At 25.9% G+C, this 20,817-nt stretch overlaps 2 protein-coding genes across 3 annotated transcripts; one reads left to right on the top strand and one right to left on the bottom strand.

Annotated features, from left to right (window-relative positions):
* The first annotated feature begins 4,963 nt into the window (after window positions 1-4,963).
* On the top strand, window positions 4,964-6,809 carry LOC105367215 (uncharacterized). 2 transcript variants are annotated; one of them, XM_011505844.1, is made up of 4 exons: window positions 4,964-5,049; window positions 5,133-5,307; window positions 5,620-5,761; window positions 6,229-6,809. In XM_011505844.1, exons 1-4 carry the CDS (start codon window positions 4,973-4,975, stop codon window positions 6,618-6,620), a joined length of 786 nt encoding a protein of 261 aa, XP_011504146.1. In that variant the 5' UTR covers window positions 4,964-4,972; the 3' UTR covers window positions 6,621-6,809. The 2 variants fall into 2 exon arrangements, with proteins under 2 accessions (XP_011504146.1, XP_011504147.1); XM_011505845.1 differs by having other exon boundaries at window positions 5,145-5,307.
* Window positions 6,810-8,478: 1,669 nt separating this feature from the next.
* On the bottom strand, window positions 8,479-17,228 carry LOC105367216 (transmembrane protein 8B). The gene is made up of 6 exons (XM_011505846.1): window positions 16,912-17,228; window positions 15,305-15,582; window positions 12,621-13,250; window positions 11,089-11,663; window positions 10,372-10,630; window positions 8,479-9,002 (listed from the first exon to the last, which is right to left on the bottom strand). Exons 1-6 carry the CDS (start codon window positions 17,103-17,105, stop codon window positions 8,812-8,814), a joined length of 2,127 nt encoding a protein of 708 aa, XP_011504148.1. The 5' UTR covers window positions 17,106-17,228; the 3' UTR covers window positions 8,479-8,811.
* Window positions 17,229-20,817: the final 3,589 nt, after the last annotated feature.

Consider the following 20,817-nt stretch of genomic DNA (forward strand, 5'->3'; position numbering starts at 1 on the left):
TTTGATAAAATCTTACATAACTTCTAGAGATAAAATGATATAAATTCTCTTATTTTCTAGTGCTTTTTGTTAGTGCTGTTTCAATTTAAAATATTAATTTTATACTTTAACCTCAATTTTTCCAGAGTTTGTATTAAATGCAATGAATTTTGGATTTCTATGTGTACTAGTTTGTATATTATAATCTTTTCCATATATTGGAATGAATGGCATTAAAAAGTATATTAACATTGGTATCAATAATACATTTTTCCTCATTATTTCAATATTCCGATTTCCTTGTGCACTAAAACAAATTAATTCCTATAAATGTTAATAATTAATATTTATAACAAATATCTCCTTTTTTACATGTAACTGAAAACATAGAAAATTATATTCCAAATTAGTTAAAGTATATAAATACAAACATTTTTTATAAATAAAGCTATTTACGTATATTTATAATCTGCAAGAATCTTATATAACAAATTCAACCAAAAGACTATATCAATTTTAATTCATTATTTATCAAAATTAATTCGTGCAAATACATGTAATTAATACAATACGTAAGAAATCTATTGAGAAATTATAAATGATAATAATTAATAACAAAAATAATACATTGGAGCTAACCATCTCATTTTATAATATATGTGTCTCATGTCTTTGATAATCAATGATACTCACTACCAATGATTTTTAAATAATAATTTCCTTTTCTTCGCATTATTATATAATTATAAAAGAAAACAATATTTTTTAGTTTAAAATAGATTAAAAATAGGTACAATTTTGTGCAAAAAATAATAAAGATTTTAATAAAAATGAGTATATCTTCACAGATCAAATTAAAATAAAATAAAACATGTGGATTACCGTTAGTAAAATATTTTACTTTCTTGATGATAAATTATCAAAAAATCATATAATTATATATTAAAATCTAAAGTCATAACATAGAATTGTAATTGACAAATTAAAAAAAAAATATCTAACGAATTTTGTATAATTTACGTATTAATGTTCGTAATTGAGTTGTTTTTCTATCATCTATATTTGGTCTTCAGTCAAATTGCATTTACAAACAAATTGTTATTAGGCATAAAAATTCACATACAAACAACAGTATTAAATTTTAATTGAACTTAAATATAAATTTTAATCCATTTTAAATCAAGAATTGATAACTCAAGCTAAAGCATAATATATTATGGCTAGTGCAAACATCTATTACAAATTTAAATATCTGATTAAATCATAGATTTACTGCTTATAAATGTCTACTTGTTGATTTCACTTAAGCTTCGTATTTTAAACTAAATAACGTTCAAATCTGCAGTTATGTGTCTCCATTCTTTTTCTTTCATTATAACCTACATACATCATATATATTAGAAACATTATCCTGTAATATGGTAATAATCACTCTTTAATATATAAAGTACAATTATAATTCAAATACCATGAAAGCACAAATTAATTTTCGCATCTGCATTTCCAAAAATACAAATTACTTGTGAAGTATTTAACATTGTTAAAGAAATTAACAAAGAAGTCGTTATAGATTTTTAATTATTACCTGAGAGATAACAGTTGGTAACAAGTTACGTTTTTATTCCACAGCGTTTCTGTTTCGTGGACAGAACTATGCCTAGTTCTACCGAGAATGACAACTCGTAGAAGCAGATAAGCGTACATTCGATATGTAGTTACTGGCTTCCAACCCTTTCTCTTGCCTTCGACAAAAAAGGCAAGAATAGGAAACATATTTTCCAGCACATTACATCGGCCTTTCGGCATTAATGACTTTGAAATTTGTGTGTGCACCGAAGGAATGGTTATGTTAAAAATATTTAAGGATAGTGGCAGCGTCTCTGGATATTTTCACCTTTGAGGAAATAAGCGAAACTCAATTTATGCTCAGTGATACTTTCCTCGAGTAATATTTTTTTTGAGCAGTAGGCTAGAACGGACTTCTATAAGACGTAGTTATATATACGTTGTTTTCGCTTGTTTCTTTTCTAATATTATTTTGTATTGCAATTTCTTGGGGTATTATTGAATTTATTATCAGTGAGTAAGATAGATTAAGGAATTATTTCAGCTAATTTTTTTTGAAAATTAGAATTTCTTCAGTTAATTTAAATCCATTTTCATTGATAAAAAAAATTAAAAAAGGTGAAATTGTGTTATTATTTTTAATTTCATTAATGAAAATCCAGTTATATTTGTTTGTCAATGAAAATAAAAAAATTATAGATTAAGCAACCTGGCACTTATATATCAATCACGTATATTTCAGTAATTACAAATAAGAAATGGAATTAATGATAATTCTGGTGCAAGATTTTTATTATAATGAATTATTTACACATCATTTTTATTATAAATATTATATTATATTATTTTTCATGATTATTAAATATTGTAACACTTTTTTGTCAAATGGGACTATAATGTTAAATAAATAATATAATTATAGTTTTAATAATCTTCATATATTTTGTATCCGTTGTATTACTTTTTTCATCAATTATGTATTGAATTACTTTATATTTATTGTTATTGATTAAATTTACTACAAATTTATTTAATTTATGTAATCAAATATAAAATTAAAATGTAAATGTTTGATGATTCGCAGTACTTTTAATATTTTTTATTATAAAATAATTTAATAAAAAAACATTGTAGTTTAATCAATCACTAGAAATAAAAAGACAAATCCTATATAATCTTTGTATTGTACTTAATATCATAAATAATAAATAATAATGATAATCTCTGTAAAAATAAATGTTTAAATACTTTCATGAGTACTAATATTGTATTAATTAGTTTATATTATTCACTGAAAACATATTAAAAAGTATGTAATTTATGAAAAAGAAAAGTAATATGAAACTTACGTGAAAACGAAAATAAAACTTCTTGTACTTTAAAGCTAACAAACCGCTTGGAAATAGCAAATGCACTTAAGTATAAAATTGGGGAGAAATCGTCAAGAATTAAAATAATTTGTAAATACATTTTTAATTTAGTTGTTTAGATACGGAAATAAATAAATAAAAATTCAATTTTAATGAAGTATTAATATGAAGTATTTAATAAGTACTAATAATATTTTAGATATAAATTATCTATTATTCTTTTTGTCACTTGTAATTTCACAAGCATTATATATATCATAAGAAATAATATTTAAGTTTTTATTCCCCAATAATTAAATGGTTTAATATATTTGGTAGTTTAATTTATTTATAATCGTAATTTTTAAAGAGATTTTTAATTGTAATTTATTGACTTATTTATATATAATACAACACATATAATGTAGATAGAAATTGACAGATATAATGTAATACATGATGGCGTAAAATATAAAATGTATCTTAAGTGTATTTACGTTTTTTTCTCGTCAAATATATAGCACTTATAACTTTTTAAAATAAATTTATTAAAATTTTTATAATTTATTATTTTGTTTCAATTTATCTAAAATAAACTATTTGACTTTTATACGTAATTGACAATGAACTGTTTTACATTGTATCTATAATTTTTAAATATTACTTACAAACATTTTACTATGATTAAATTTTCATTTACGAAATTGATTTCTTTAATTCGGAATAAACATTGCAAATGATTTATGTATGTATTATAGAGTGCTTATAAGTTTAGTATTTTATAGTGACCAAATAGTCGAAATAATGAATAAATATTACAATATTAATTATTGTTATGGTCACATTCATTCTTATTACCAACATTATATTTGATAGTCAATTTGATTTAAGACAACGTTATTTCTAAAGTACACATATTACGTTAAGAATAGTACTGAAAACATTAATAAATTACTGTTTTTATAAAGTTGATTATTGATCTATACATGATTTTAAAATTTGTTAAAAATATAGAAAATTAAAAAACAGAAAGTTATTTGAGATTAAGAAAATAGTGGTACAACCATTATTACCAAATTTCTAACAACTTTGTTAGAAACCTGGAAAAACAGTACTTTAGTACAGAAACAACTACCTCAAAATAATCGGTGTCCATGGTCTCAACGATGGTAGGACAGATACGTTATTCTTTAACAGCGAACCGTCAACCGAAAGTGAATGCATGCAACCGGCGCTATCATAACGCAACGCGCCGTGTCAAAGAATGAAACATACAACTTGAAGTCGCTATTATTAGTGTCGAAATTACTAGCAGAACAAGTACCATGTACAACGTGTTATAAATCTTCCTGTTCTCCTCACTAATATTGCATAAAGTGGTGAAAGAAAGGCCGGAAGTACCTGATATTCTCGGGGTCAGAAGATTATCCTGGGACTTATCATCTTCTCTCTCTCTAAACGGCCTACGATGTCGCAAAAGTCGAATTATTTCGGGATGGTCGCGGGTAGCGAAGCACGAGTGAGATGTCACGCATCGGCTATGGAGAGACAAGCAATGAAAGCGAAACCGTCAAAAGCAATTATCCTCGTTACCGCTCACCTAACGACGGTCCATAACTATATATAATGGGTTCGTCCAAACCTACAGTACCTCAGTAGAAAATTTAACAAAAGCACCGACGGTTTAAATTTTTTGGAATTTAATTTGATACTCACTTTCCATATTGAATACGAAGGTGAAAAGTGTGTATTACTGAGATAGCTAAAGGTGAATTTTAAATGTTCATAACATTATTTATATTTCTAACCTACAAGAAATGTAGTTTATCTTAACAATTTATATTTAGTGACAATTTATTATTAGATATAATCTGAATAATTTATATTACGTTATTTTCATCTGAAATTGAAAATTATAATTTTGTTTTTATATTTACAAATAAATATTTTATCAGCTTTTATGTAATGTGTTTGTCTGACAAATATACATTAACTAAAAGTAAAGAATAATTGTTTTTATAATATATATTATATTAATATTAAGCTTATCTGAATAAATATTTCTGTAGGTGATAACAATGAAATCTGTAACACTGCTATCGATAGGCCTATTAGTGGTATCTGTCGTTTGCTTTCCAAAATTCGATGATGGAAGGTAAGTTATTCTTTATAGCTGTTGTTAATAATTAAATTTCATGTATTTATTACTCTATATTATATTTATTAATCCTTATTTAGTTTTAAACCTAGTTCTATAGATTATACGGGCAAGTCGAGTAAATCCCAAGATCAACTTGCCACACCAACTAATTTAAAATCACGCACAGATTTGGATTTATTCAAAAGTGATAATGACATAATCAATCGAACTCAAGAGCCACGTTTTGGTTTCACAAACGTCGCAGATAATACTGTAAGCATTTCAAATTTTTTAATGAAAAAATATTTCTTACCTACCAGTATATAAATCACGAATGAATATATCAAAAATATTTGCATCATTATTATTATTTCAATAACAACACATTTTTTATTTTAATCTTTTAAATTAAGTACAAATGGTTTTAATTCATAATTATTAATCATCATTTTAGTATGATTATAGGGCCATAATAAAATATTCATAATTTTTTAATTATCATTCAATATACTATTATAATATAATAGTTAAACAGAGTATTACAAAAACACTAACTACTTGATTGTATGTTTAAAAACACATAAGGGATACGGAATTTCCAGTTATGCACCAGCGAGAATTGATTTAGGAGGACTTCTGTTAGGAGCTGTGATAGGTATCGGAACAATCTTGATAATACCAAAATTGCTATATGTTTTATCGGGCACGTATGGAGCTTATGCTAGAAGTAAGTTTAATTCAATTCATTCCAATATTAAGTCCTTTATGGTATAGAATGATCCTTATATTTAAAGAAACATTTAAAAATAATAATTGTATTTAAAATTAAATTTGATATTATTTCAAAATTATATTAAATATCGTTTATATATGCATTTAATAAGGAAGGCCCAGATTATAATATAATTGGAAAGTAATATTAATAAAAATATTTATAAGTTTTTAAAGTTAATGAAATTTTTAAATTACTTAACAAATAGAAAATATTGATAATAACAATCTTTTTTCGCACATCATACAAAATAATTTTAGTATACTTTTGTTTGTAAAATAAATATTATCAATTTTACTTAAATTAGTATCCAGTCAAAATATAAAAAAATAAATGTAACAATATTATAAGTTGATAAATTCTTTGTCTGAGAGAATGAAAGAAAAAGAGGGGAATCCCCTTAACACAAATAATTAACTTAGGCGAGGACGGCGGTATAGCCCAGGTGATGACAAAGCTGGATGATGCTCTTGCTCGCCACGGTGTCGACACCACGAGTTGCATGCAACGGATTGCCTGCTCTTATTCAAAACAGGCTGCAGAGGCGATGCACAACCTCAATCTGGATGAGAGTTCGAACGAGACCGTCTCGGGCATCGATAAGTTCGTTGATATTCTCTCCTCCAACCAGATGATGCGCGCCGCCCTTCAGGGTACAGCAATACAAGAGGCAATGGAAACAGGTCGTAATGGACAGAGTTGTGCCAGAACCTATCAACATTGCGGCTTTTCTACGGACACAATTCTTACCATCCTCGCCAAACTCGCGGCCAACAATGTCATCACTTCCGCCAAGGCCGCAACCATCGCGTGATTGATTATCCATATTAATTTATAAATTTATTTCGTTGTTGGATATTTTGAAGACTACCAAGCCCTGAGAAAATTCTTGACACTTGTTAATCTTTGAGCAGGTTCCCTATATCATGCAACCAACTTTTAATACGTCTCAAGTGCAAATGTGATGCCGGTGACGATACAAATCGAACTTAACATCATAGTTTTCACACCATGTTATTATTAGCAGTATTAGCAGTAGTAGCAACAAATATTAGCAGTAGTAGTAATAGTATTAGTATTAATAATATACTACTATTAGAAATTTGATATTTCAATCGCCTGATACTATTTGAAGTTACATGCATCAAATGTTATATTACTTTAATAGTGCTTTCTATTTTAGATAAATTTATTATTATATAATTCTATTATTATATAATTCTTTTAATATATATTATTTCCTATAATTTATGACCTAATATTTGACAGTATATAGTATTTGCATTGAAAGATAAAATACGATGTAAAATAGGTTTAGAAATTGTTAAACGTCAAATTGATTTTATTATATAAATCAAAATTGATTATAGCTCGAAAATTCTCTTAATATAAGTATTTTTAATGCATATAATATATTGAAATGAATTAAAATATATTTCAAATTTCAATAAACATGTATTATCTATTAAAAATAAGATTGCGTAGGTGTTGATGTATCACATTTTATTATATAATATCGAATTTCATTTAATCTTATAATTTCGAGGAAGAAGGTTTCAATGCTATTAAATCTGCCATTGATTGTGCGTGCTGCCATGCAAATGATAATAAACATATTGTATTATTTGAATATTTATGTATATCAACAATAAAAATTAAATATAATTATTCGTGTGAAAAATTCGTGAATTTATCTGTATATTATAAATATTACATACTCATCAAATCTAATCGTATAGTTATTGCAACTTTGAAAACTTTGACAAAGTCTGTATAAGTTTTATAATTTATGTTTTATTATAATTTTAATTATTATAAATATGTATTTCTTCACATTCAGTATTAACTATTGAAAATAATACTCATAAGTAAAAAGTCTCTTACAAAATTTCTATATTGTATTTATAAAATAAATTATCAATAACAAAAAATAGAATACAGGTCAACAATAATAATTTGAGTTAATGGATAAAAAATCAATTTAATTCAATATTTAATACCAATAGATTTAATATAATGTTATTTATCTAATTTATATTTTTATATAATGCTATTTATATATAATATAATTTACACAATACAAAATATATATGCAGTTGAAGTCTAAATGGTACATAAAAAGATATATATCCTTAAAAAGTATATCATTCGAGAATAAAGATATATCAAACATCATTATGAATGATAATGCTTCATTACAATATCTAAAATTTAACATCAAGACAAACGTTCGATTTTTCTCAATGTTTTTATATGTTCAAAACTTTTTATTAACAGATATTTAAATTATTTTAAATTAATGTATTAATCGAATAATGTTCAGCAATTAAACAAAATTCTTTTATTTTAGCTTTCCAATCAAATTGTTAGAGAAAGAATATTTTCATAACTTTTACTATTATTATTTCTAAATAATATGTTAAATATTAATTATTAATGGTTTTAATAGTCTAAAATATTTGCTTTCAAAAATAAATTATTTTCAGATAATTTTTGTTATAAAGAAAAACTAAAAATACTAAAAATAGTCCACGTACTTGGACACATTGAATCAACTTATTAATTTTTATTTTTTCTCTTATCAAGTAAAAGTAAAATTGATTAATAAAAAAAATATTCTCTAAGGAAATAGTATTTTTTTAAAAATATTTAATGCGTAAGAATGGAAACATTTTTAATAGTTTTGTTTTGATATAATTAAGGATTTGATCAATTTTTATCTTAGATAAAATTTGACATGATAATTGAATGTGGGATAAATAATCCATATGAATTTTGCTTATTAGTTGTAAATGAAAATAGGAAATTTGCTTTATAATCTAGCTTGTGTTGACCTTATTAATGCTAAGGTGTACGGATACCGTGAAATCTATTGCGAATATTAAGTATACTACTACTATGAAAAATATTTCCTGCAAATACAGTCAGGAATTTGGTTTGTGGTAATTATGAATTTTGAATAAGTAATCGTGTAATTAAAATGTAAAAATGCAAATCCAATGTCATTACATGTGCTCCTGTTTAGGTAGAAGGAGAATAACTCCTGCAGCAACACATATGTGCCACAAGCTATGCACGAGGTAATAGTTGCGACGTGTTTGCAGAAAGCCATAGCAGCCGAGGCCGATTAGCACACAGACGAGACCGATCGGTAAATAAATAAATTTGTACTTTCGTGCCGGATACTTCAAGGTGCCTGCAATTTTATTATAAATTTATAATTTGATAATTTAGAAGTATATTCAATAGGATTTGTAATTCATAGTATTTTTAAATTTTGAAAACAAAAAAGCAAAGTTTTTTTACATTTTCTAGAATTATATACTCAATCGAAGTGAAGTATATACAAAATCCAAGTGAAGATTCCTATGTATATATGTTGCTTTATTAAAAATTATAAAAACTCGTATAAAAATAAAGTAAGACATATATAATTACTTATTGTAACTTTGTTATTATACAGTGAAAATACGATATTTAGATTTGTATTATCAAGAGTCGATTTAAACAGTTATTGTGAAATTTGCTACAACACATAATAAATATAAAGATAAATTTTATATTTTAATTAAATTTCTAATAATTCTAAAGCAAACTAATTATATATAGTTATTCTAGTAATATTCGTTTACAGTTTCTCTTTAAATAATAATATTGTAATATCTAGTTGAAATTCTTATTTCATTAAATTAAATTATAACTTGAAAGTAGAACTTATGCTTTTAAGAAATGCATTAACTATTACAATAATTTGCTTTAAATAGCTTATATTATAATATTGTTGCTACTAATATCTTGTTATATAGGTATATTATTATTTTTGTTTTTTTTTATTATTTGCTTGTTCAACAATATCAACTAAGATTTCACTCTTATTTTCATTGAATTGTAAAATGGTAAAAATATTTCTTTATGAAAATATAATAAAATTTATATATTCTTCTTAGTAGTATTATTGATTGAGTTTTGAATATTTTAAAAAAGTTGTTACATATTTATTATAATACAATATGTAATATGTACCTGTGTTTACAAATATATAATTAAGTTATTAGAATTTGAACTCTCAAAAATAAGTAATTGTTATTAATATATTTAAACATCGTAGGTATACATAAGTAGATGTTTTTTTGTGCTGATTAAAGAGTAAATATCTACTTTGTAATACTATTTTTCCGTATATATTTTTTAGTTATTCAACTAATAAAAGTTTGAAAACTAATTTCAAGCACTAATGACTAGTGATTATACAAATATAAATATATATGAATCAGAATCAAAATATTGAGTTTGACAGAAATATTTGTATGAACAATTTAAAATATAATTTCTTTTACAAGAGTATACTTTTAACAATATAGATTTGCACTACTAGAGAATAAATAATTCTTAGAAATATAAATATTATAATCGTTAAAAATTTGAAACTATTTAACATTATAATTTCTTAATAATACATTTATACTAAAATACATCTGTATTATAATGATTTGAATTCATGAGAAATGGAATCTTATTAATAAAATAAAGATGATATGATTAAAACTCTATAAGAATATATATACCCTTCTGTCTGCATTTTGTCGTCCAGAAAACCAGAACGAGAATACACCCGGATACTGTAGGTAAAAGAAAAACCCAAAGAGCCGTACGATCCATTTCAGCACCAACGGCAAGTATGACAACTCCTAGCATGTGGCAAAAGGAGGTCGTACGTGGTCCCATCGACGCCATTGCTACCAATGTCACCCAAATCGAGAGTAAAGCATTGTAAAAATCACAAAACTGCAGAACACTCAGCTTCATTAGACAGAAACTGTGGCCCTGTTAAAATTCGTTAATTGGAGAAGTCACTAAAATGTCTAAAATTATTGTATAATTTTTATAACAGAAAGATATAAATAAGTATTTATATTTTTTTATATTGTATAAAAAAATTTGTTTATACTCTAAAGTTTATCAATTGATATCATATTGTTAAAAATTGATAATGTATAGATGTTTCATTATTTTGATAATTTTTAAAGTTATGTTCTACTTTAAGGCAGTAGTTTCAATGCTATTTTAGTTTAGTGTGTATTTAGCACATACTAAATAAATTATAGAATTATTATTTAAATGGCTTAGAATTACAGAAAATTACAATCTAATTATATAATTTAACACTTTTTATATTTACGAAGTATTTTATATAATTTCCAAGTTTGTGTAATAGATTTTGATTATTGTACGATGTGTTTATTAATGAAATAAAAAATGAGAAAAGAAAGAAGCGAATTAACCTCTTCCCCAGCTTCGCAAGCGTGATAGAATGTTGAGAAAAACATTACGGCTGCATAAACGATGGATTCGGTGTAGTAGCGCCTGATAATGGCTACATAGATGGAGCCAATAAAAGTTAGATTGCTGAGAGTAAGAATCAGTAGCCTGATCAGAACATCAGTTTTGCTAAGAAGGTACTCGCCATCGGCACAGTCAAAACCTCGATAGCCACCGATACAATGGCAAGCTGAGAATACAAAACCTCCACTCATGTAGTGTACACAGCGGCCATGGGAGCCGCAGCCACCCTCGATGCAGGGCGACGAGGCAACGCTGCTCTCGACTCGGACTTCGCAAGGTTGTACACAACTGCACTTTTCGCAGTCGGTTAGGTTTTGAGAGCATCGTTCGAAGCAGTCACAATTGCCTTCTCCGAAGCAGTAAGCTCGTAGACTCAAGTGCCAGAAGCCTGGCTCTGGATAAGGTACATGCACGAATACCGGGCTGCTACGGTTCGTTACCAGAATGTCGGCCAATCTCGTTGAGCCCTTAATACCCTGGCACCTGCCCTCTGCATTTATCAGTATGGCGTAGCCTACAAGCGAGCAAGATTGCACCAAAGTAACTGTTTCTATTTTTCTTTATGAATCGTCAGATTATAATTAGACATACTGTACAATGATAATATATTATTTACAAATATTAATAAGAATTTTTTTAGAAAGAAGATAAATACTGCCATTCATTAAAAAAAAATTTAACTTCATAGTAAGATATTTTTGTAATTACTAAAACTACTTTCAAAGAAATTATTTACTCCAAATTTTCAATCGTGATTAATGAATGTTATTAATTTTTATTATTTATAATGTACATTTTATAACTTTATAGCAATAATTATTAAATAGCAGAATACTAAATAATGTACTAAATAATAATAGCAAATACTATGCATAATACTAACTAGCAAATTATAGTGTTAATTACTTGAATAGTGTATTTTAAGTCTTGTAAGATGCATTTATGGCTTTTATTAAAAAGAGACATTTTCAATTAATTTAAATAAAAAATAAATTGTATTTATTAAAAGTATTAATTTATTAATTTTATAAATAATATTAAATTTTATATTTGACTTTCTCAATTCTATTATATTTCATTATTTGAAAAATAAGCCATTTTAAAAATAAGCAATAGCAAGGTTATAATCTTACTATAAATCCATGATATTATACCCAAATAAGTTGTTGAAGCATAATATGTAATTAATTTAAATGAAAAAGAAAAAGATATTAAGCCTATCTATTAAATATTAAGTAAAATCTTATTAGATACTCCAGAAAGTATAACGTAAGGAATAGCGCTTAATTTAAACTTTATTAGAATTTAAACTTTGTAAAAATATTAGAAGCTTTAAATGAAAATATGAAAGATTGGATAAGGAATGTTATTACTATTAAAAAACAAAATTCAAATTGAGAGATGAAAATTAATTAGAATATCATTGAATAATAGAACAGAAGCGATTGATAAGAAAAAAGAGATATAATACCTAGAGAAACACAGCCTACGACGATAATTTTATCGCTCTGGTTCTTTTCGTCATCAGCGATCCTTAGTCCAAGGGACAACGTGCCACCAGTATCGTAGACGGCTCCAACTTTGAATCTCAATATACTCAAAGCACTAGTTGTCAAATTCATTGGCACTGCTTTACTACTATTCTCCACTAGATGCTCATAATCAAAAAGAAAAAAATCGGGTAGCGTTTTCCTCAGAAGCGGCACGTGCACCTGATTATTTGTAGTCATCTGAACATTTGTGATCAATAGGGAAACGTTGCTGGCTATACCGGTCTCGAGGTACAGCACTACGTAGTGTATGGACTCATCGTAAGGCCGAAAGCTGACGTTGCTATTACTCATATTAACAATTTTTCCAAATACCTGATCAACAGCTGTTACATATAATAATATTGAGCAATTTTCCCCACAACTGGAGTTCACTTGCAGTTTAGACAGCTCAGTATTCTTAGGGACTCGAAACTGCATGACTGAAGAATCGGCGAAGGGCGTTAACTCAATTCTACGTTCAGAGTCAGAATCATCTAGAGGAAACAGCAAATCTGGGAATTCAACAGAGAGCTCTGCATCCAAAATCGTATCACAACTTGCACCGATACCTGCACCACAATTTCATTAGTTACTTATTTAATTGATCAAGTTTACTATCAATATAATTTACGAATTTCAAATAAGTAAGTTTATAAGTTAAAAATATGTTAAAGCAAAATGTCTGTTCTTATTTCTTTATAGTAAGATTAGCCACTTTTAAATTACAAATTATTACATCAACAGCCAATAATCTAATAATATGTACAAAATTAGAAATATATTTAATCAGAATTAAATTTCCAGTCCACTTCTTATTTTTAATTCGGTCGTTTAAATGGATCTAAATTTATATATTAAATTATAAATTATTTATTTGAGCTTTCTCTTGAATAATCTTAAAGTGTTTTTAAATAATAATTTCTTGTCTAATTTAGACTTATAATTAAGCAATTAATTTTTTAAGTACAAATTATTATAAAATAAATCATTTCGAAATGTAATATTTTATAAAACCCAAAATATACATCTCATTGAAATAAATAAATAAAAAGTATAATTATTAAATAATAATATTGTTTTTAACATTTAGTTTTTCTACATCAACGTAAAAATATATTTTATATAATATATTATGATAATATCCATAAAATTGACTATATTCATTATTAGTTAAAAAAATTATAAAATTGAATACAATATTTAATAAAAATTATAACATTTTATTTAACAAAGAACGTTATTAACTATATACAAATGAATATTTTATTCAAATGATCTGAAATAAAATTAAATTAACATTAAGAATGAAAAAATTAAAAACTTTTTATTTTATAAAAATTGATTTTTAAAAATAAAATTGAAAATTTTAATTTATATTTAGAAAATAAATTTTAGAGAATTCATTTCATTTCATTTCATTTAAGAATTTATGAATTTTTAAAAATTTCTGAATATATTACGTATAAATAATAAATAAAATAAAATAGAATAAAAATAAAGAAGAAAAATTAAGAAAACATAATTGCAGAGTTATTAGCATAAGCAATGATTTTGAATATTTTATATATATTTATATTATTGTTTTGAATTATGCTTCTTTCTTAATTTATTCATCTGTTTTTTAAATAGTATTATTTATAGAAAAAATCAATATATTTAATAAATAAAACAGAATCGATTAGATCTATCTTCTTGAAGGAAATATGGATTAATTCATTATTCTGTTATTGATTTATATAGAGGGTAGTATATAAATTTTAAGGGAAAATATATGTAAGTTATACTGATGTATATAAAATATTTAGCATTGCAATATTAGCAAAAAATAGAAATCATAGTATGAAAATATAAATAAAATTAAATGAAAAATTGTGTAATTTGTAGTTATTTATGATTGTTTAATATTTAAAATCAGTTATTATTTAATACCTTAAATTAAAATATTTATTTTAATTTTATAAAATTATAAATTCACTAAAAGTATTTAAAAATATAAAAGATTGGTAATATTAATTATATAATATTGTTTAAAATTACGACTTCTGCAACTAACGTTTTATTTTAAATATTAATTTTTAAATAGGTTAAATATAGTTTCTGTAAATCTTTCATATTGCTCATATATTAAGGTGTACTTCTCAAAACAAATTTTAGCTAATAATTAGTACGATAAAGTCGTGAAATATGAATGTGTGAACGAAAGAATATATATAGCCATTGAAAAAATAAATATAAATATCGCCTCTAGATAATAGAACGCACACACATATACATGTCATTCGAGTACTTAATTATTAATATTGTACTTCAGGCTCGGCATATGAATTCAAAGAAATAAAGATTCTTTAACGAAGAAAAAAGAAAAAGCATTTCTTTTAATTTTAAAAATGTTATTTTCAACATCAATAACATTAACATGAAAAGTTATTTTACTTTGGATAGTATAAAATAAAAATTATAAAAATATATATTCATATAGTAAATGTGGTTATTATATCGAATTCAATCCTTAAGCTTTAGAAATGCGTGCATTAAATTTCATAAATTGATTAAACGCTACACGCGAATACGATAAGCCGCAAGTCGAGGCGCTGGAATGACTGCAAATTGAAGTGAGCTTTACCCTGCTGTTGTATTCTGCTGCTATTGGGATCGAACCATGACCTATAAGCAATGGCGTACCAGTCCCCCGGTGGTGGAGCGAATATATTAATGATGTGCTCGTCGCCATTACTCAGAGCCTCGATGGTGTAGTGCTCTCGCCTACTCTCCAGCAATTTAGCTTCTATTTTCGAGCCATCCGGTTTAATAAGTGGAAGACTTCCTGACTTTATGTTTATCGTCACGTCGCGCGGGTAGCACTCGCCAATACCACTGGTCTTCACTTCTTTAACTAAAAATCTGTCAATAATACAAGATAATTTATCACTATTTACAACTAATTACACTAACTTTAATTATGAAAAAGAAATTCAATATAAATTAGGTTCGACTGTTGAAGAATAATTACTCACTATTACTAATATATCTCATCATTAAATCATTTTCTGTGACAAGTATTAAATTTAAATGTTAAATTCCTGTAATTATTAATATGAAGAATATTTTACAATGCTTTATTACATCTGACATGTAATTATGAAAAATAACGTATGTTGAATAGCTTTGCATATTTTTGTAATTTGATAAAATCGTTACAATTACTCAGGTTTATTTAATAACAAATTATATATAAATTTTTCATTAAAATCTAATTTACAAAATAATATTATTTTGAATATTAAAAATTATTGTTTTATCTTACATTTAAATCATTATTTACTACTATTATTTTAATACTATTACTATTATATTGCTTCGATTATTTACTATTACGTTTTACTATTATTATTTCATTGCTATTATTTATTACTATTATTTTACTACTGTGATTTACTATTATTATTTCACTATTATTATTTACTAATATAGAAGATTTTAATGTATCTAAATAAAGACAATGATGTTTCCATAGTTGAATATATCCAATTATAGATAGAAATCTATGCGTACTTTTATATTATCATAGAAATTCGCGAATGAAATGAAAATTGATTATCGGATTACACCAAGAATTTCAGAAAACAAAATTAAATCTTCTGTGACGGATAAAAGATATGTAATCACATTAAGTCAAATATATTACAATACCAATGTTTTCCGTTATTGAATCTTTAACTATAAGCAATCATATAAATTACATTTTCTTTTCTACAATAAAATCCCGCATATTTTACTCGGAAATTTGCTTATTAAATATTAATAATAAATTAGAATGGATTCATTTTCACAACTTTAAATTTCATTTATTTTTTGTTGGAATAATTTAAATAAGAAAATTCAACAATATATTCGATTAATCCATAATTAATAAAAATATTATAATAATAGCGTAGGCTATGATTTTTATCAAACTTTCACATTTATTTCAAGATATTACCTCAAATATAAGTGCAGCCTGCTGTACAGGCCAAATTAGCAATTATCTAACAAACAACGAATAATCCGAAAAGTCATTAGTAATATAGATTCTAAAATGGCTAGAGTTTCTCGATTAAAGTAATAATTGAAATAAAAAATGCCTAGCTTAATATAAGTGTAAAAATTATTAAACAAAACAAAAACAGCAGTGAGCCGTGTATCTTTTGCTATTGTTAACGATAGTCATCAGATTTGACAAGCATAACTCACTTGAAACCAACAGAGAAGGCATTCTCCGGTACGTCGAAATGTATGATGGATATGTCACGGTAGGCAATGAAATCAACAAGTACATTTCCCAATTGTTGAGCGAGTTTCTCTGTCCTAGTGGCGCATCCGGTAGTCAGCCCCTCGAGGACGAAGCCCCAAATAATCGGCAAGACCACGTCCAGCCGTAGCTGCATATCGCTTTTCACCGTTTTTCGGTCAAACCAAGACTCTTTTAACACCTGCAATCAGCGCTGCAGGAGAACAAGAGACTTGTGTGAATGATCAAGAGAACTTGTCCGAGCGCTTGTGTGATCAACTAAATTCACACCGACGCTAATTATGATATGTAATGGCGCACTGTCGGCTCCTGATTTTTTTTTTAAGTTTCTTACTTTCCTTTTTTTCATGTGAATAGAGATGCAAGGCAAGTATTTTCAATAACTCAATGAGACATTGTTTGTGAGTTTAAAGTGAACTGACTCTGTGAGATTGTAGTGACACTGTGTGATTTTACGAAAAGCCCTTTTTGAAAATACTTGTGTATGATCAAAATTTGATGTAAGCACTTGATTCGCATTATCAATTAATTATTGTCTAAATTAAAACTAATAATACCCGAATTAATGTATCATCTTATATTTCTAAAGAAATTCTAATAGTTAATTTAATTTCTTATAAAAAAAATTACATTTTTTAAAAATCTTATATAAAAAAAATTGGGTTATTTTCAGTTTATTATAAATAATAGAATTTTACTACATAAAAAACTTTACTGTAAAGAACATAATATCTTAGCAAATTTTCCTTTCTTAATGTTATAATAAACTTTAAAATACAAAAAAATCTGCGTTCATGTAATATTTATATAGATCAATACATTATAAGAAGCGAACATAATGATTACAATATCGTAAATATGCAAATTACAAATTTTTTATTTTTTACTACTAAAAATTTATAAGGCATTGTGATTAATCTTATGGAAATCTTAAATATAGCAATTACAAACTTTATGCAGACTCGATAATCGAATAATACCGAAAGAATTTTGTAAATTAAAGTACTTTTTTATAACTTCTTAGTGTGAAATTTTACTAAATGTTTTCATTTTATTACATATATTTAAAAATACAATTAACAAATATTGCATAATTGTGCTACAAGTCATTAATTAGTAAAAAAGAATGCATATAAAAATGAAATTTATTTTTCAAATTTAATAATTCAAATTTAGTATTATTTGGATAATTTATTTTTACACTTTCATCGACAAAATGAGGTAAAACTTAAAGAGTTAATAAAAGATTCCAATATACTTATCATCAATATAATAATCGTTAAAGGAGATAAATTAAATGATCGCATTATGTTTATTCTGTCAGAGACCTTGATATTAATGTATTTAAAGTCCAAATCGCCTGTAATTTATAAAGGGGTTTTAATCAACTCGCGTACCTACGCCAATTGTGCTCTAATTAATTATTTCTTAAAACGACGTAAATTACCATTCGAATCAAATTTTCCGCAGATACATTTTTAGTGAAGGTTATAGGATTATTGTAGAGTAACTAGGTAGTATAAATAATTAAGTAACCGTTAATAATTAATTAGTAATAAAACAGTTATAAACTGATGAATGGAGAATAACTCTATTTTTTATATATTCTTTATATATGCAGTGAGAGTGTTTTGATGAACTAATGCAAACGTTATCCTATCAAATATTATTATATATTTGAAAAGTGAAAGTACAAATTCAGAATTAATTAGAAAGTAAACAGAAATCATTAAAATGTCATTTTTCTAAGAAAAATAATAATTAAGTTGTAATGAATTAAGTATTGTAATGAAGTAAGCTGTAAATGAATTTTAACAACTCGTTATTTTTCTTTGAGAGAGAGAGAGAGAGAGAAGGAATTTATTAATCAATAAGCTTTGAATGCAGCTTTAAATAACGCATGTAAGCTATCAAAATTTAAATACACAACACGATGTTCCAATGAACACATTATTCATTTATAAGTGATGAGTGTGGCGTCCATCGTAAGTCGCAAATCGAGCGAATTACACCTGATTTTCCGACGTATTTTCTAATAAAACTTCAGAAAAGTCCGAGTAGCGTTTTCCAGCTAAGATATCCTAATAGCCTCACTATTACAATACAACCTCCAGCGCTATTATACTACTACGCATTTTCGGTTGCCCTCGGCACGATCCGTGTGTTTATATACGCCACGTGGAGATAAAAACTGCCTTATCACGTCCTCTGGAAAGCTCGCGCTGATTGAATCTGTCGACGAGGCTCGAATCGAGTGACTGAGGCTGAATTCACTGGAGACAATTTGACTCCAATACACGAGTTGTTAGTAAGAATGAAGAGAGGGAGACGTTGAACAGTGATCGGATCGAAGGAGAGAAGACGGAGAACATAAAATGGAGGGGGTAAGAGAAATATTAAAAGCTCGTTTGTTGCAAGAGGTTAAAAGATGCATATGAGAAAAACTACACCTGCAGTAAGCTTATGATGCCTATGTATTGATCGCGAGATGAGAGCGAATTCTATAGCGAACCCTCGTGCTTTATGAGCTTTAACCTTAACGAATGATGGAGATGAACCACCAGAGGCCATCGATTCTCTTCTGCTGGCCATTGTTTTGTAGTACGTCATGAAGATGCTGTGTTGGTTACTGGATACTCGGTTTTTCACTCTCGCTGACGATGACGAGCGTACTTTTCGTTTTAAAAGAACGAACCATCCTCAACCTGGTTCGACTATAAGTATATACAGTATTGTTTTCACTTTACAAGAATTTATTCTACTGGAGGTACTATAAAATCTGTGGCTCCTGGGCTCAACCTCAATACAATAGGACTAAAGGAAAGTCTAGTGTCTCCTCTTTTATTTAATTAACATAAACTTATTTTTTTATTGCTTTTATTAGCTTTTCACTTGTTTAGTGAGAATTTATGACTTGAGTCGTTCATGGATAGAGAACTATTATGTTTATATGTATATATTTTGACCAGATATGTCAAGCAATCTAAAATATAAAATACTTGTGTATTTTCATGAGATCTTAAATAAATGTATATAGTAAATAAAAAAACATTTGGATTTTAGAAGGCGTAAGAGTAAAAAATATTCTATACATTTAAAAGTACGTTTACAAACACAATTTATATATTAAATTTAAATTGAATTACAGTTCAGCTATTCAGTTGTAGGGTATTTAATTAATTTGTATTATCTTTTTTCTTTTAATTCTTATTTTATTTATATTTCATTGGATATTTCATTATATTATTATATCTAATTAGTGTCTCAAAATTATTTAAATTTTGCAATATTTTAAAGAAATCATTAAATGTTAATTTATATTTTAAACTGTTAAAAATGTTTAAAAATATGTGATGTACTAGACACTTTCAATTGCCTTATGTTTTTAATATTTTTAATATTATTTTCATATCATAATTTTATATTAAATTAATCATAATTTATTTGTAGGATATTCAAAAAATTTCATAAAATATTATGAAATTTAGTATTGATTGTACATGTGTGCACGAGTGTGTGTGTGTATCAGATGAGGGAATAGCAATAAAATCAAAAAATATTATTATATATATATATATAATATTGGTTTAGAGTTTAAAATTAAATTTAGAAATCTTAAACAATTAAAGTAATCATAAATTCTAAAATATTTTATATTTTTTTTATTAAAGTAAGCAATATGGGTTAACACATAAATAATTATTAACATATTGAAGTAAGAAAGTCATATAAGGCTACCTATAGCAAAAAATATTATTTACTATCTTTTATTTTATCAATTTAAAATAAAAATGACTAGTTATTATTAAAAGTTTAATAATTACTATTTACACAAAATGTATTCATTG

The sequence above is a fragment of the Ceratosolen solmsi genome, unplaced genomic scaffold, assembly GCF_000503995.2.
Source record: "Ceratosolen solmsi marchali unplaced genomic scaffold, CerSol_1.0 scaffold7, whole genome shotgun sequence".
Classification (NCBI taxonomy): domain Eukaryota; kingdom Metazoa; phylum Arthropoda; class Insecta; order Hymenoptera; family Agaonidae; genus Ceratosolen; species Ceratosolen solmsi.